We start from the raw sequence: 18,060 nt of genomic DNA on the forward strand, positions 1-18,060 counted from the left end.
GTGGGTGCGGGACGGGCACTAAGCATCCTCCGCTGTGTTTCCTGACTCTCCAAAGACTCATCCGCCTTTGATTCGGTTTCAGCGCGTGCGCTCCCGAAAATGCACACGTGGGTATAAATATTCCCCCCCCACCCCCCCTCCACCCCCCCGCCGTCCCTGTCCCCTTCCCTCTCTCCCCAGCTTAAATATCCCCCCAGCCCGTCCCCATCCCGCATCTCCAGGCGCCCCCGGTGTGTGTCAGGACACCTCGATGATCTCCATGCTGCCCGAAAAGCTGGACTGTTTGCTGATTTTGCCCAGCTCTTCCCGGGCCCTGCCCTCGGACATGGTCTCCTCGAATTCCATCTGGCAGCTCCTCCGCTTGAACTGCTTCTCAGCACCGGCCTCCTCATGCCAGCTGTGCCGCCCGTCCCGCGGCTCAGCCCGCGCCTTGTCCCTCAACCGGATCTCGCAGCCCCCCGCCACCCCGCCGCAGCCGAAGGGCGGTGCGTACGGCCCGGCGCCGGCAAACAGGCTCCCGCCGCTACTGCTGGTGCTGCCAGGGTCCATGCCGAAGAACCAGCCGGCCTCGCCGGTCGGGGTGCCGGGGGACTCCAGGTGCACGCCGCCCCAGGCGCTGCTGGCGGGGCTGGGAGCCGGCGCCGGCTGGCTGAGCCGCGGTGGCAGCCCGTCCTCGGCGCCGGGGCTCTTGCGTGCTGCGCAGGCCCCGCCGGCGCTGAGGCTGAGCCCGTGCGCCGGGGAGCCGGCGGCGTGCCGGTGCTTTCGCCGCTGCCGCACCTTGGCCTCCAGCAGGAGGTCCGGGCCGCTCGGCCGCTCGGGGCTGTCTGCCCCAGGGGAGAAGGGGCTGAGGCTGCCAGGGCCAGAGGGGCTGTCCAGCTTGCAGAGTTTGGGGGCATCTCCAGGGCCGGGGGGTCCGGGGGGCTCCTGCCGCAGGCCTGGGGAATAGGCAGACTTGATGTCCAGGGAGAAGGAGCGTTTCAGGCGGTTGGTGTCCTGGATGCGCTCAGAGGAGAGGTGCAAGCCATTGAGCCCCTGCTGCAGGGCGGTGGGTGACAGGACCTTCGCGGTCCCGCCTTGCCGCTCAGGGTCACCATGGGGGGACGCGGAGCCAGTGCCTCTCGGCACCTCCTCGGCCTTCTCTGAGGTAGGTGGTGGGGGATGACGGCCGCCCTCAGCCGCCTCTGCCGGGTCCTGCTGCACATCTCCCTCGCTCCGGTCACCCTTCGACTTCAGGGCCTTTAGGAGCTTCAGGCTCCTCTCATACTCCAGGAGCTGGCCCAGAAAGTTGAAGTTGGGTGAGATGGATGGGCGACGGTCCTTAACGAACCTGCCAAGAGGCGCAGACAGCCCCAGTTGGTGTTTGGTCCTTCTGCGAGTCACCCCTATTCTCTCAGCCTCTTTGGGAAGACAAGGCACCATCCAGGACCTTCTGAGCAGACCCTCCAGAGAAAGGGGTCTTGGGGAACCATGGGGCCTCAGGATACCCCAGGGTACAGCTGGGACTGCCTCCCCCTTCCTTTTTACCTCTCCCACCCATTCCTCATTGCATGCATTTTATGAAGGGAGGTTTGGTTTGGTTTCACTGGGACTCAGCCAAGGCAAGACAGAGTTTCAAGGAGCCCCCACCCTCTCCTCTGGGCTCAGCCTACTTTCCTTCCCAGAAGTGAAGCATACCAGCATTACCCCCCTCTGCCCCCCAGGGAAAACTCACCTGTAAGCATCATCTGATGACATACCCATGGTCTTCATGATGTAGGCAATGGCAATGGTGGCTGAGCGGGAGATCCCGGCCAAGCAGTGCACAATCACCTGGCAGCTGGACACCTTGGCCTTGTCTGGAGCATGGCAGAGGAAGCAGAGAGAAAAGCATCGATGTGATCAGAGATGGTGAGAGTAAAATGACTCTAGCCTCCCTCCCCAACCCTCAATCTCTTTGTGTGAAAGGGCAAGTGTTGCCGGGAGTAAGACCATGGAGGACAGAAAGAGAGTCCAGGTTTTGGAGGATGACAACTGGAATGTCTGCAACCATTGTAACAAAAGCTCACCAATAAACTCAATGGACTTGTCCAGCCAGGGAAGCAGCTTCTCACAGTAGTTGTCATTGACAGGAATGCGCATGAAGTGACTATCACAGATGAAGTCTGGCTTGGGACAGGAGTTGCTGGCGTTGAGGACGTAGCTTATCCCATTCTGTGTCATCAAGTCCTGGTGGGAAAGAAGCGATCAAATGATCGGCTGGGTGCAGCCAGCACCGAGTGTGGGAGATCTGCCTTGGCATGTACTCCCTGCCTTCTCCCATCCCAATACTTTCCCCTGTGGGTCTCCCATTGCTCATTTGACCTAGTTGATGGTAGTATAGCAGAGACTAGCTGAGAAGGTTGTGTCAATTTAGATGACACAGGTTTGAACCTCAGCAGAATTTTACTTTGGCCCAAGTGAAGGTAAGCAAGACCAAAGACACCTGGAAGGGGGTCCCAGAGGGGAAATACCAAGAACCCCAGTATGAAGGGAATAGAAAAAACCAGGAAAGAAAATCAGCAAAAACTGTTTCCGAAAGTCTTGAAAGTATCAGCTGAGGGAGAAGAGGCATCTCATCAACAGAGCAGGGTGGTTCATTGGTAGCACCCTATGTTAACCAATGCCTGTTTGCACATCCCTCAGAAATGCATTGGGGGCTCTCATAGATTTGTTAGGTGCTCACAGTTATATCACCTGTACAACTCGGGGCAAGTTGCTTCTAAATAATGGAAGGATACCTGAGCTGCTGGGTCTCAGTCCCTGGTCACTATTCCAGCGAAGACCCAGAATTAAATGGGAGGAGAAAACATGTAGATTAAAGAGTCCTTCCACACACCAGAGTGTGTGGACCTGCCATGTGGGATCTTTCCTGTGTGATGTGCTGGAGAAAAGATACATCGCCCATCCATGGCCTCCACGCTTGACCCTGCTCTGCTGCCTATGAGTAGAGAGAGCATCTTCTGGCCACATAGTGGGGATGGCAGAGAACACAGCTCCAAAAGATGAACAAAACCCTCTGAGGAGGCAGGAAGGGAAGGAAACCATCAATTTCCCTGCCTGACATTGGCTTCTCAGGAGACCGGACTGGGATTTCAGCCCTGGCTCTCCATCAGCCGATTCCTGCCCGTCCCAGCAGGCTCTGCAGAGCCCAGCTTCGGCTCAGTGGAGCCAGCCCAGCTCCCGGGCTCACATTCTTGGCATTTTTCTCTTTCATTTCCTTTTATTCTGTGTATATAATTTCTCTCTCCCTCCTTTCTGTCTCTAACCTCCCCCCAATCCCAGCATCATGGTCCGTCTCCCCCGTTGCCTGCCCTGGGCGAGGACACCGGACTGGCTCCCTCCTGCCTGCAGTAGGCAGACGCCCGGCATCATTTTACCTACAATTCCTCTTTCTTCTCGCTGCTATTTTTCCTTTAAACAAAATTCCTTCCCTGGCAAGACATCATAGCACAGCCCTTCCAGCACCTTTAAAAGGGCACTGTCCCTCTTTTCTCCTCTCTCCCCACAGCAAAACTTTGCTTGTTTTGGGGCCTTCTGAACAAGCCCCTGCCCATGGCCAGAGCTTGCCCATCCCCACATTGCTGCGGCTGAAGACTTTGACCACTCAGTATAAAATGACTCATCCTGTGACCACTTTCTCCAGTTCTGCTGGGCTCTGCCTATGCAATCCCTGCCTTCAGCCTCCTGGTAGGTTCAGACCGACCATGCATGGTCCTCCCACCAGGTAGGAGAGGAGTCGTTAATGCTCTCACCCCTCTTCATGGCTGGCTGCCCTCCCATATGGGACAGGGCAGATGTGTTCCCTCAACAGGGCCATACCTTGTTCAGGACATCTTTCTGTGAGCCCAAGTAGAGATGTGGCAGGATGCGTGTGGGGCCGACATTGGCCACGGGCAAGCATGGCTGGGAGATGCTCATCGGCAGGATGGCGGCTGGCTTCCCCTCACAGAGCCCCGGGAAGCAGGATGAGAAGGTAGCAAAGCCTCCTGTGGAGAAAATGGGGACATTGAGCTTGTAGCAGTGAGGCTGAGACCAAAAGTACCTGGCAACCCAAGGCCCGAGCTGGGGACAGAGCAGTGATAGCTCTGCAACACTAAGAACAGAGCCTTGAGGAGCAAAAAACCATCAGCTATCGCTAATCTGTGCAGACATGTTGTGATTACTGTGCCACACGTATGGAGAAAGGAATGGAGACCCAGCTCTGATTTTTCCTGCTGCAGCTCGATATTAATGCACGTGTGGGGCACCCATCACCCACCCTGCTCTTCACCGACTTCATTCAGACAACTGACAAGAAGAGAAAGTCCTTTTCTTGGCTGCCTACTACTCTCAGGACAACCAGAGTTGCCAGGGCAGGGTGACAACAAGCAAGCTCACTGAGGTGCAAAGCTCCCCGGGCTGGGAGGTCAGCTCAAGCCTTGCCACAAGGGCTACATTTACACACTGCGGTTTCTGAGAGATGCTCCCTCAACGCAGCCCTGCCAAGCCCATGACTTCCACCACATCAGACTGGACCAGCACATCAGAACCTGCAGGCCATTGCCTTTTTTCATTCTCTACCTTACTGAATGTGACAGCAAGCAGCGCCTGATTTACTGCACCAAGCTGCTGGGCAGTCATACTCAGCTTGAGTACCTCAAAGCCCAATATTGAGAGAAAACCCCCAGCTGGGGCTGTGGTAGTTGGCATCTGATAGCCAGAACTACTGCCATGATGTCTGGCACTGTCAAAAGCACAGCCTAACTGTGGATGAGTCTGCCTGAAAGCCAGTCCCCAGCTCAATCAGAAAGAGTACTGACTTGAGCAGGTCATCAGGTATTGCCCTGCCTGCAACTGTGGGCAGCTTGTGAAGGTGGAAGGCCCTCAGTGCTGTTGTATGTCCCCTGTGGTTGTGTTAAGGCCACTGCTGATCCTGATTTGCTCTCACTCACTGATCCCATTCTCCAGCGTAGAGCTGGGTCTGTCTAGTGGTGACCCTGCTCCACTCCCAGCTTGGTACAATGGAGAAGACCTTGGGTGGTATCAGCCCAGCCTCCCTTAGGTTTTCCTACTCATGTGAGTGAGCAGATGCAGCTTGACATCACCCAAAAAGCAGAGACTTTGGGTCTTTGACTGTCAGAGGGACCAGGATGCCTCTCTGAGATCCTTCTGAAAGTCCAAGTCTCAGCACCATGGGAATCCCTGGCCCATCTATCTTGTTAACAAGACCTTTTAATGAGCTTTTGGTGACAAGCTTTCCATTCAGTCTCTCTCCCCTTTGAAAGCAGGGCAGCCTTGGCACATTCTCAAGTTACCTTCTCCAGCACCTTGCCAGCATTTCTGCTGATCTTCCTAGAGCACCTTCCTGGCTACTGGTGTGGCATGACTGGTGCTGCAGATAACCCACCGCACATGTCTGGGAGGTGAAGGTGATAAATAAGCCAGAGCAGTGCACAGAATTGTGCTTACACCACCTGGAAGCATTCAAGGTCCTCCATCTCATCAGCTCCTGGTGTCAGCTCCCACTGGTCCAGGAGGAAGGTGTCCTTCAACCAACCTCTTTCCTCCCCTCTCTTATGTTTTCCTGGCTGGCAGCTAACACAGCTCTCAGCTTCCAAACCTGCCCAAGCCAGGAGGGGTAGAGTTAAAGCACCTTATCTTCTCCAGCACTTCCTTTTCTCTGGCTCCCTCTGAAATGACATCACCTCTCAACTGGGACATTATATCAGAGCGAAAGCAGGAGGCCCAGCGCAGGTGTAGCACAGCTCCAGTTACTGCTCATCCCTGTGCTGTGTCCCCATTGCCAAGGAGCGCAAATCGCCGGCCACAGCCCTGCGTGGACATGTGAGACCTCCGTGCTTTGTTCCACACTTGAACACATGCTGCTGACGCCTGGGGGATGCTCAAGCAGAGCTTCCTTCAGCTTCAGCACACAGGGTCCAGTGGGGCACAGATTTAACCCCTAGACTCAGGCAAAACAAAATGGGAATTTTTCTGAGGAATATAGTGCATTTTTGGGGAGGAGGGTGCATGTCAGCACAGCTCCAGGGATCAGTGCCTGCTCCGGTCCCCAGGTCCCCAGCCTCTCATGCTCACTGTTCCATTCAAGAGCTGCCTGGGGCCGTGTACAGCTTTATATCACTCTTTTAAAGCCGGGAGCGTGGGATGATCTCATAGCTAAAGCAGGTCAGGGCACGCCACTATCTCCCCCTTGCCGGCACTCGCCTGACAGCAGATCCTCTCCCAGCCCTGCCCGGGGAAATCCAGGCAGGGGCAGAGTGGGCTACAAAGCAAGGGGGGATGTTTGCAGAGAGTGGCAGCAGCATCCTCTGCTGCAGTGCCTGTCCCGGCATGCTGCCAGCAAACAGATGATGCCAGCACCTGAAATGATGCCCATTGCTTGCCCCACTTGTCCCAAGCAAAGCTTCTAGCCTGTGTCTGGAAGCCCAGGCATGCTCCCATCCTGCCTGTCCTCGTTTCCCCTGTGCTTGCAGCTGCTGAGGGCAGCCTGGGCTTGGGGGAAACCCTAGAGATGGGTACCCAACACCATCCCAACCTTGAAGCAGCACCTACCCCACCCCATGCCGGCTGCTCTAGCATGCCTTTCATTTTTAGAAAGCAAAGCAGCTCTTCAAAACAATCCCAAAGGCAGTGAATGTCCCTGGCTGGGCTCCAGCTGTTGCCTGGGCATTCCCCCCTCTATACCCTGGGCCATGGATCCCAGCTTTTGCTGGGAGACAGTAGCAGAGCCCCACAGGGTGAGGAGCCAGTGCACCATGGGTCTTCCTCATCTTTCCTCATTTATTCACAGTGCTGGTGCCAGGAGCACCATTTCTCTTGGCATATGGGGAATTAAGCCCAGGAAGGATTTGTATCTGATGTTGGTGGGTGCTTGGGGCTCACTGGTTTCTTCTTGATGCTTCTGTCAAGCCTGACAAGGGCTGCTCTGATGCAGCACGTCCCAGTGTACTGCTCATGGCTCCAGCACTCCTGAGGGCTCTCAAAGCTATCCCCTTGGAAAACCCAGTGTCTTCCTGCCTCCTGCAATTACCTGAGGCAGAGATGGGTCCCAGGAGAGGGGGAATGTTTGGGCACAGGTAACCAGGCCAGAACTGGGGACACCTTCACTGCTCCTGCTGAAGATGGAAGAAGGAAGAGCCAAGAACCAGCATCACGCAGGTCTCTGGGAGGGCTGGGGGGTGAAAATAACTCCTCAGCTTTGGGGGGCTCATTCATCAGTGCCCCCAGAGACATAGAAACCCTTAGCGGTGTACAGCTCAAGGTGGGGCTGAAGACAAACGCAGCTTTCGGGAGGGAGGGAGGGAGAGCGAGCTGTCACTCCCCCAGAGGTAACCAAGGCACAGGGCGTTGCAATTTAGTGCCAGAAAAGTGCAAGAACTGAAACTCTGAAGAACAGAGATGTGCGACACCTCTGCCCTCTTTGCTGTCACCTTCAGGTGGTCTCTGGGAACATCCAGCTCCTGTCTGGGACACTGACAATATCTAGGCATCACCCATCACCTGCAAGATGCCCTGTTCCCTTCTCTGCCAAGGAAAGGCAGCAATGGTGGTGCAGGGAGGGTGACACAGAACGTCCTGGCTAGGGCAGGGATGTGGTGCGGCATTATTTTCCTCCTGGTGTTAAGCCCCATCTTTGGGGATTTATAATCCATTGAGCTACACAGGATGTTAGAGGAGATGCTACTGGGGATAAAAGGGAAGTGTAGAGCACATTAAGCAGGGCTATCCCAGTTACCTGCTGCTCCCTGCATCCCTCCCTGCACCAAGGCCATCTTCTGAGGCTAGAGGCGTAAAGTGGAAACAGGGAAACGATGGGGCTTGAAACCCTTCTCAGGTCTTGTTTTGACAGCTGCAGACTGCCCATTCATCTCCAGCCCCCGTGGACTTGCCTCCTTCAGAGTCCCTTCAAACGACCCAACAGCTCTTGCCTCTATCCTGCACCCTGACAATTGCAAAAAGCTGCAAAAGGGCTGCCCAAGGCACCTGATTCACCTAAATCCTTTCTTCAGGAGAGCCATTGAACACCACCAGCCTCCTAAATTCCACCCCACTGCAAACACACTGAGCACCTGGGACATGTCCCATTTGCCAGCCTCTCATCTGCATCGTGGAGTAAATCCAACCAAAAGCCCCCCAGCAGGAAACAGGGAAGAAGAAGTGACATGTCACCCCCCTGTGCCGTCACTCTGTGGCAATGAGGAACAAGCGCAGCTGGAGCTGCAAACCTTCCCTGGGCCAGCAGCCACCGCACCGCACCTCCTCACCCACAGCTCTCACACCAGGAGCTGGCAGGGCTGGCAGCTGGGGGGTATTGAAGCAGTTTATAGCCCACCCTCATTGCTCCTGTAAACGAGAGTTAAAGAGCAGCAGCTGGAGCTGCTCAGGGACTGGCTCCCCACGCAGGTGCCGTGGCCCCACTGGTGGGCTTTGTGGCTGTGCTGGCGCTGGAGACCCTCAGGCTCACCGGAGCTCCTGGCAGCCCAGGGCCCTGTGCGGGGCTGAGCTCTGCCCAGCTCTCATTGAAATGCCCGTGGCGGCTGAGGGCGGCTGCCAGGGCGGCACGTGGCGAGGGGCAGTGGGGCATGCAAGCGAGCACGCGCCTCGGCTGCCGCAGGAGCAGCCGCCATGCCAGCACGGCTGCCTCGCCGCCGCGCCGGGGAGGGCGATGCCTGCCTGCTGCCACCCCAGCCCCACGGGGACGCATCTGTCCCCCACCATTAAACCACCTTGCTGAACTGAGGCACGGCAGGAGATCATGAAAGCCGGGGGGGGGGGGGGGTGCTGCAAAACCACAGCCCTCGCCTGCGCTCTGCTCAGCCGTTGGCAAGGCACCGAGCCCGAGCATTCAGCCAAGCATCTCTGCGGCAGGTTGAATTGAAGGAGAGCAAGTGGAGGGGCCAGGCACGCCACACGTCAACCCCCAGAGCCGCGGGGAAAGCCCCTCTTTGGGAAACGCCGTCTCCCTGGCTCTGGTGCTGGGTGGGAGCTAAGCCGGGCGGGTGATGCAGCACTACTCACTGCACCCCGGGAAGCTCCGGGCCTTTGTCAGCACCTCCCGCTGCCTGGGACGTTTCTGAGTTTCCCCCCGCCTCCATCTTCGCTGTTCCCCTCTCGGCGCTGCAGCCTCCTTTGCTTTTCCCCGGTCCCGCCTGCGATGCCTTCCCACCCGGCTAGGTGAAACCCCGGTGCTCCGCAGCCTGGCCAACTCGCCCTCTCCTGGCTGATGCTCTTTTACTTCCACCCGTCTCAGCGCACTGGAGAGAGATGGCCGGTGCTCCCCCCGTCCCTGTCACCCCACGCTCCCCTGCCTAGCCCTTGTGCTCTCCCCTCGGCCGGGTTTCACCCTTCCTTCAGTCGGTACCGAATTTCATCACCCCGTTGCTGATTCCTTTGTTGGTTTTTTTTTCCAGTGGGGATGAGAAAGCCGATTAATCAGCCCTATTATGGCTTCATGTGAATTCCCCGTTTTCCCGGTGGTCACCACAAACAGCCTCTGCCCATCTGCTGCTACATCACCCCGCTGCCTCCCAACCTGCGCCAGTTCCTCCAAGCCTCGCAGGCCGGACCCAACAACCACCCCCAGCCCCGTCCCGTTCTTCCAAACGAGCGGAAAATGTCCTTAAAAAAGAAAAAAAAAAAAAAGGAAAAGAGGCAGGAAGGAAGCCCTCTACCCACAGAGCCACGCTCCCCGAGCTGCTGGGCTTGATTTTCCTCTGGTGACTGTGCCGGCTTTGGACCAGCCTGACTTGTTCTAAGTAAAGAAAAATGTGTCATTTCCAGGAGTGACTTATTACTAATGACACCATCACTGGGTTATGTGCTTCATGCCACAAAAACCTGTCAAGCACTTTTAGCAGGCTCCCATTTTAAGTGGTGATGGAGGGGAAGTTTCTTGATTCAACCCTTTGGTAATCTAGGTCATTCCAGGCTCGGCATATTTTTAAGTTGCTCCAATTAATATCCCCTTCCTCCGCTTGCCCTTCACCCTAACACTGGCGAGTGGAAACGCTGCAAACCCCTTTTCTTAACGAAATCCCCCAAGATGGGCAGGCAGCAACCGCGCTAGTGAAGCGAAATGGCTCCTTCGGGCAGCTGCCTGGCGCGGGCAGCATCGCAGCGCTCTCCCAGGCCATCGCTCCTGGCATCCCGTCCTCGCCGTCCCCCCTGCCCGGGGAGCGGACGCCGTGACCCCTCCAAACCGGCGCCCGCGAGACTGGAGATGCTGGCGGCAGACCCTGCCCAGGCTCCCGCAGCCTTCCTCCTCCCCTGCTCCGTCCGCGCCCTCGCCAAGCTTGTTTGGATGGAGAAAGGTTCAGGGGACCCTGGAGTGGTCCCCTCAGCTCCCGGCCAGGCAGCCCCTCCGGACCCCGCACCAGGTGGGCAAGCTGCCTAACGTCCTGCTGCAGATGCCCCTGCCCGCTGCAGGCAGCCTCTCACCTGCCTGAAGGAGCTGCCCGCTCCGTGCAGCGACTTTCCTGCTGCTGCCTCCAGGACCAGGCTAGCTGCCTCCGCAACCGCTCCCGCACACTGCCCGCGGGTGGGAGCTGGGGATCGCTCCCGCTCCGCTAGCCTCATTCTCCCCGCTCTCCTCCATCTCCCCGCTCGCCAGCTGCCTGCGCTCTTTGTATCTCCAGCCATCGCGCTCCGCTCCCCGCCGGCCGCAGCGATCTCCGTCCTCGGGCAAAGCAGGGATCAGGCGGAGCCGCCCCCTCTTCCCCCTCCGTCCCCATCGGAAGGAAAGGAGCCGTCCCGGCTGACAAACCTCTCATGTCCCTGCTCTCCTTCATCCTCCGCACCCTTATTTTCAGCTTCATTTGCCTCTCGCGCATGTCTGTCCAGAACTGGTCCTCGGAGGGAGCGATCATTACATCCAGGGGCATCCAGGCAGCTGGGCTGCGGGGGCACCTCTCGCCTCAGCAAAACAACAGCTGGCGGGCAAACAAAACGCAAAAAAAATCCCCCAAATGCCCGCTGCGGCAGAGCACCGCCAGCCCCCGGCTCCAGCCTTCAGCCCGAGCAAACGACAACCATTAAAAGAACAAAAACAATAAACCCGAGCGGGGGGGGGGGCGGCGCACCCCCTTTTCCCCGGCCGCCCTTCTCCTCGCCTCTCGCTCCCTGCGTGCGCGGCTCCCGCTCCAGCCGGAATGAACTCAGCCCGTGAGCAGCAGCTCCGCTGAGCCATCCATCCCTCCGCCGCCGCGCTCGCAGCGCGCCCGTAGCTCGCTCATAGCTAACGGGTCAGGCATGCGGCCGCATTCCTTACTCAGCACACAGACACGCAGGAGAACGCCGAGCCTGACATATGCTTCGCTCCCTGCTTAAAGGCGCAACCGCGATTTTTTCGCCCGCCCAAAGGCCCCCTCAGCCCCCCCCGGAGAGAGCAGCCGCGGCAGGAGATGGATGGCTGCACCACGCCGGATTTGGCCCCGCGGAGTTAATTTGGGGACAGGGCCTTGGAGGAAGGAAGTTAATGCCCACACCTCATTTTAGCACCAGCCAGAGCGATGTGCGATCAAATCCCTACAACAAAGGGGAGATGCGGCACCACTCCCCAGCCTTGCCCCGTGTCTGGTGCAGGCACCCCACAGCTGTTCCTGGAAGGACCAAAGTGCAGCCCCTGGGGCACGTTTAACTCCGAACTCCGGTGCTAGGAAGGGCAATGACATGATCTGTTTCCTAAGGGGGAAACTGAGGCACAAAACGTTAACTTCTCCAGGGTTCTCTTCTGCAGGACAGAGCTGGGCACCAGACAGCAGGTCCTTAACTACTAGTTCATCTTTCCTCTTGTAGCGTCCACTGAGAGCATCACCCAGGAGGGTTGCTCATCCTGGAATGGTTTCAAACAGCTGGAGGTGAATGGGCCTCAACAGCTGGTGGGGAAGGGTGCTTTCACTGGGCTGCTCACACCTGCACGGCCATGTCAGATGTAATTATCTGCCCACTCCCAGCAGAGCAAGACCATAGTCTGAAGGAGATGCAGCCTCCGCCAAAGCCTTCTCACGTGCAAAGGTCCGGCAAGAGGGGTTATGTAGTAACGGGCTCTCCCAGTCCTGCTGCGGTCCATCCATCATTGGTGGCTTCTGAAGCAGGTGGGGGCTCATGGGTTTTCTTCTTTACATTTGTCCTGGGGGAAAGAATTACTTGTCCCCCCTCTTCCCACCCGTGGGACTCTTTAATATATCTTTACACAGCTCCTTACGAGTTTATTGGTTTGAGCCAAGGCCTCCAGAAAATCATTCAGGATTATAGTAAGCGCAGGAGGAGGGGGGGCATGTATTGTGCCTTTGAAAATCTGAAGCTTTATGGGCTGAAAAACCCCAGGCTGAGCCATATGTGAGTGACTTCAGTGTTTTTCCTTTGAATGACATCACATGAGATGAGGTCATTGGCATTAACTAAGTGCTCTACCCTCCCCCTCCCCACCCGAGTGGAGCCAGCCTCCTAACGAGCCTTGTTGTTGTAACAAATATGGTTTGATTATTATCAGATGTGGGTCAGAGGTTGGATAAAATTCAAAGCGTGCTCCAACTAGGCTGGAAGAGAGAGGAGCAGCCTTCCTCAAGAGCCATGCTTGGGAAGTGGCTCCCGTGGCAGCTTCTTAAGGGGGCTCTGGTCCTTGATATCTGCAGCCTCTGTCCCTGTGAGGAAGGGCGCATGATGCTGGTGGCCAGTGCCAACAGCTTCTGGCAATGGAGATGCCTGCATCTCCTGCTCCTGTACCAGCAGTGCTCTCTACCCATGCTGGAGGGCAATTTGACTGCGATCCACTCTGATGGCTGCAGTTGAGGCAGTGTTGGGTTGTGCAAGGGCAGTGGCTGGCCAACTGCTCTGTGCCAGCCCAGGGGGATGCTGCAGGAAGCACACAGTGAAGGAAGAGGTGCAATCACCAGTCTGCCCCGACCCAGAAGCGCACAAGCACGTGTTTGCCTTCCCTCACTGCCCTGAGTTGCCCGACTCCCTCAGGCTTGCAAAAGCCCTCAACACAAGTCATTTTGTTACTGGCAGGTTCCTTTAGGATATGTTTGGACTGAGTTTTCAGTTCAGAGCTACTGGGAGCCCCACCTAGTGAGCTGGGCACACCACCATCGAGCAGCCCCTCATGCAGGAGGCTCACACCATGGTGTTCCACATGCCTCTCGCCCCACCATGGTGTTCCACATGCCTCTTGCCCTCAGCAAAAGGCAACTGAACACAGGTAGTCAGCAATCCCCTTCCTACACCAGTGTGAGGTCCATGGAGATGCTGCCTGCAGGCATAACTTCCCAGGCAGCATTCTTCTCCCTGCTCTCTCCACATCTTCACCCTTTTGCCAGGACAAAGGCAGGGGTTGGGAGCTGGTGTTGGGGTGAGCTGGCAAGTAAAGAGATGAAAGGCAATGACCATAGAGTGGAAATACACGCCACACATCAGCCTTGGCCCTTTTACTCATGTGTTCCTCCTGGTCAGGCTGCCTCCCATCCTGCCTCCAGCCCCTGTTTAGGAGACAGAGGTGCATGACCTAGAGAGAGATCCCAACCTCGCTGGCCCCACTTTGCTCTCATTACCACAGCAGTCACTGGAGAAACATCTGCTGCAATGGGTCGGAGAGACTCATGCAACCCACCCGCAGAGCAGGAGCACAAGAAGCCCCTCTTCAGCACCTACATACCTACATCATGACAGTACCTATAGCCTGGCGGGAGCCCAGCGGGGCAGTGGTCTGCAGTTCCTCTCTCCACCCAGTGCCAGGACCTCGCAATAATTGCCAGTGCTGACCTTTTGCAAGCGTGCAGCATAGGCCCAGGGAAAGGGGGGGGGGGGGGGCAGATGAGGGAAGGCAGGTTTCTCAAAAGGAAGGAAACCATAACTGGGCAGCAGCTCCTGCCCATTGGGATCTCTTACTGGGGAAGTTGCCTTCCTCCTGTCAGCTATCCAGAAATGAGAAACAAAATTACACGGCGGTTTTGTAAGTCTTGGCAACCAGAGCGCTGCTCTTCCCCGAGCCCCTTCTCTTCCATCCCTCCCTGCCTTTGCCCCTTTTGCTCGCCTTTTCTGGGCCCGATGGTAAAAAACGCAACTGGAGGGGGAGGGGAAGCTCCTTGAGGTAATTATAGAATCGGGAAAACAAGTTGTCTGACGACAGTGTTGCTAAACAGGGAGGTTTAGAGCATAGGTCTGGAATACAATCAGCTCGCACATACATGACCTGGCTTAACCCCTGCCAGAGATGCAGCGGCTGGTCCCACTGGGGCCAAAATCCTCCCAGGCATCTCCTGGTCGTGGCAGAGGGTGGGAAGAGGGCACCTTACTTTGACACCATGCCCCGAGCCACGGAGACGGGGTGCACTCCCTAGGGCCGCCGCTGGGCTGGGTAGCCGGGGTTGGATGCCAGCGCGCACTGTATGGGGGCTGGAGGGTGAGAAAACACAGCCCTGCCCTGGCCAAAGTGGTCCCAGATGGCTTTGCTGCAGGAAAGAAAGCAAGTGCTCAGTGTCACAGACCCAGGGATGCTTTGTGTCAGTGGGAGGGAGGTTGGGAGAGTTACCTAAGCCTCCAGGACTGTAAAGATCACAAATCTTGGCATTACCATTTGATTTTTAAAGAAGTGCTTCTCTCATTAGGCTGGCCATAGTGCCCTACCTCTAGCCCTCCAGACAGTCGAAAGGAAAGCACCACCACAGGTAGTCCCCCTGTGCTCCACAACCTGCAGCCTGAGAAAAGCCATGCATAAGCCTCTCCACAGCGCTTCTTACCCTTCTTCCCTTCCTGAACATCATGCAGGATGAAGAGCAACCAGGATCCCCATTCACATTATTTGCACAGCTCCTTCAAAACTCCCAAATCTGGGAGAAGCAAGAAATTGAGAATCCCATGTGAACACTCTGACCCATCTCCTCTCACCCCTGTGCCTTCCTTATTCATACCCACACTCCTACCAGCCGAGGATGTGTTTTGTTTCAGTTCATCATAGTACACTATGGGATGGAGATGTCCACGGGTGGGCAGGGGTTTTTGTGGGAGGTTCAGAGGCAGTAATTAGACTTTGGAGAAAAACTTACGGGTACATCTGGTGGATTCATGCCAGTAAGTCCACAAGTGGTCTTCAACCTCAGCACTATGAGAGTACCTGAATTTAGCCCTAACACTTGATTTACATGTGCATATTCAGGCCAATGCACCAGGTTCAGGGTCTGCTGGAGGCATAGGACAAAGTCCACCAGCTTGTGCATCCTACACATGCTGTGTCCCCAGGAGACATACTCACATATGGAAGTTGTCAGGTGAAATCATGATGCTGTCCAGACAGGGAGATGAGGAAGGTGACCATCAAATAACCAGCTGCAGGGGTCCTACTTCCCCAATCCCATCAGACAGCTTCTGACTGCTGACCACAGTGTGGGTGCTCAGGGTATTTTCTGTCTTAGGTTTTAGATTATGTTTTTCTTACACCAAGTTTGTAAAGATTCCTTGATCCCGGTTCTGGGTCCTGCTAAGCTTTTAGCTTCAGCGTCAGCCAGGACAAGCTTTGCAGATTCATTTGTATTTTTGCTGCCTTTCAGATGCACACAGTCTCTAGCCCCTGGGATTCTGACTAAAAGCAAGCCTCCCCTGCCCTGTTCTGTTCTGCCCTGCCCTGCCTGTGTGCTACTTTTGCACCTGCCTAGCTTGGCCTTTTTCATATATCTTCTCTTTTCCTCTAAACCAGCTCCAGCCCAACATGTTCCAAGCAGAGCAGGCAGCAAGGGAGATGTGATGCTGGCATGTGGCTTCCCACTGACATGACAAGCAAAAGCATCACTGTATTTTCAATCAAGAATGAGCAAAGTGACATTCATCTGCCCTAATGATTAACCTCTTTTTAGGACTGTCCCTATGCAGGAAAAAAAAAAAAAGGTACTTTTTCTTTATTTTTTTTTTTTTTTAATTAAAATCATTTGTCCTCGAGTCCTCATTTCTAAAATAATTCCAGCCAGTGCTGAACCCACTCATGCCTGGGCAGCCCAAGTGTCAGCTCCTGCAATGGAAATCCCCTTTCCTTTTTCACTACTTTATTTTGTCTGCTCTCAAGCCACCTCCCTTTGGTAGAACCCTTGAAATCTCCCAAATCTCAGCCCTCTCTGGATCACCACTGCTGTACAATTACAACTCTCCCTGGCTGGGCTGGATGGCCGGGCTGGAGAGGGCCTGGGTGATGGCCAGCGCTGCTGAGGAGGATGGCGAGTAGAGGGCTGGGAGGGATTTCTCGCTGATGATATTGTCACATTCTTTCCGAATCCTGGGAGTAAACAGACGCTCCAAATTTAGAAAGAACAGGACTGGAAAATTTAAACATTCCTTGAAGAATTGGTACGGGGGGGGGGGGGGGGGCACAAGGGGGCTGAAGATGATCTCACACGCGCTCCCGAGCCAGATGAAAAGCTCATGACTCGAGTTCAGAAAGCAAGTGAGGGGCCTGTTTCAGGTCAGAGAATGATATTGCAATGATAAAGCTCCCCTGGCGCATGAAACCACAATGTAAAGAGCCTCTGCTGTGCAAGGAGAGACCCAGACCCAGCAGTCCAGGCTGCTGGTCACACTGACACCCTGCTGTCCTCTCCAGGTGGCATATGGCTTTGGGCACAGGAGAGGGGAGCCCAGCACTCAGCCCAAGAACAGGATGGAGGGTGGATGCCTGAGCATCATCTGGATGAGCATCCCAAGCCTTCAGCTGTCACTTTTAGCCGTTGAATGAGAGTAAAGGAGGATCTCCCTTCCCTCCACTGCAGCTGGGCAAATGGAGAGGAGCTGGTGAAGCTCAGCACCGTGCTTTGGCTCTGGCTGGGCTCCAATACAAGAGCTGGCATGCGGGAGCCGTCAGGGAGCGATGGAGCCAGACCGCTGCTGTTGCTGCTGCTTCATAAACAGATAATGGCTGTTAATAAAATCCAAGTGGGTGTTCGCAAAGGGGAAGAAGGGGGTAAAAAAGCAAAGTGAAAAAAAAAAAGGAAAAAAAAGGAAAAAATAGCAAGAAAAAAAAAAAAAAAGAAAGGCAAAAAAGCAAGGGTTTGTGCTGAAGTAAACAAAGGTTAAAGAACAGTCAGGCTCCTGCAGGAATAGCAGAGCTGGGCTGGGAGGGAGGGGGCATTACGTAATGCAGGAAAAATGTTGGCTCCATTCAGTTTTCCACCACTTCATGTGATGTCAGGAAAACCATATAAATCAACAGTCCTTCTGCTCCCACGGATGGAGGGCAGCAAGCAGCACTATTTATACTTACACAATTAAAGAAAGAAAAAAAAGGAAAAAAGAAGAGAAGCTGATGATTTCCAAGACTGGGAATAATTGACTCAGGTTCCTCCTTCCCAGCCTGCTGGAATCGCTGCTTCTGAGCTGTTAACCCTTGAAGGGTCCCTGCCACTGCTCCTCATGCCTAGCTCCTCTCTCCTCGCCCACCAGCCTCCATCAGCTGCTTCAAGGGTCTCAAGGGCTGGAGTTGAGCAGGAATGGCCAAGCAAGGCATTTGCACGAGATGGGGACAGCAAGGAATGGATGTGTGTCACTTTGCCTGGGTTGATGAGAGCTGGGGATCACTGAAGGGCTGCATATGGCTGCCACGCCAGACTGGGGACACTCAGGATGGGGTTCCCTGAGGTGCTGGCATCCATTTAGGGGCAGGCTGAGATTTCAGGATAGAACCCTGAAATTTCAGCAGCCCTTGCCAGGCCAATTCCCCACTGGGGTCACAAGCCACCTCCAGGGAGGACACATGCGATTCCTTTGGGACACAGGAGGGGTTGGGATGAGACAAGGTGCCTGAGCCTGGAGTGGGTAGACCAAGGGGTTAAACCCCACCAGGGAGAGGGGTCAGAATCAGGCCCAGCCCAAATGTCCTACCCAGAGCTTTCAAGTGCTGCAGAGCCGCCTCTGAAACAACACGTCTGCTGCCCACAGCGCAGGCAGGAGGAAGCTGTGCCTGTTGGACAGCGTGCCCAGCCTTCCCCGGATGCTCTCTGCAGCCACTTCCAGTCACCATTTCCATGTAAAACGCCGCTGCCATGACCCAGTGTTCTACATTTCGGT

At 55.7% G+C, this 18,060-nt stretch overlaps 1 protein-coding gene across 4 annotated transcripts in view; it reads right to left on the minus strand.

Annotated features, from left to right (window-relative positions):
• Positions 1-209: 209 nt before the first annotated feature.
• Positions 210-18,060, minus strand: part of DUSP8 (dual specificity phosphatase 8) — a 40,867-nt gene continuing 23,016 nt past the window's right edge. For 2 of the 4 annotated variants that reach the window (XM_065682734.1, XM_065682735.1), the window contains exons 4-7: positions 3,838-4,004; positions 2,046-2,205; positions 1,712-1,835; positions 210-1,327 (exon numbers count right to left, since the gene is read on the minus strand). In XM_065682734.1, coding sequence (XP_065538806.1) covers positions 238-1,327; positions 1,712-1,835; positions 2,046-2,205; positions 3,838-4,004 — 1,541 coding nt within the window. In that variant the 3' untranslated portion in view covers positions 210-237. Of the gene's footprint in view, positions 1,328-1,711; positions 1,836-2,045; positions 2,206-3,837; positions 4,005-5,471; positions 7,032-10,780; positions 11,330-18,060 lie in introns of those variants that run through there. The other 2 variants (XM_065682736.1, XM_065682738.1) reach the window with 2 other exon arrangements.

This window comes from Lathamus discolor, chromosome 6 (genome assembly GCF_037157495.1).
Source record: "Lathamus discolor isolate bLatDis1 chromosome 6, bLatDis1.hap1, whole genome shotgun sequence".
NCBI lineage: Eukaryota > Metazoa > Chordata > Aves > Psittaciformes > Psittacidae > Lathamus > Lathamus discolor.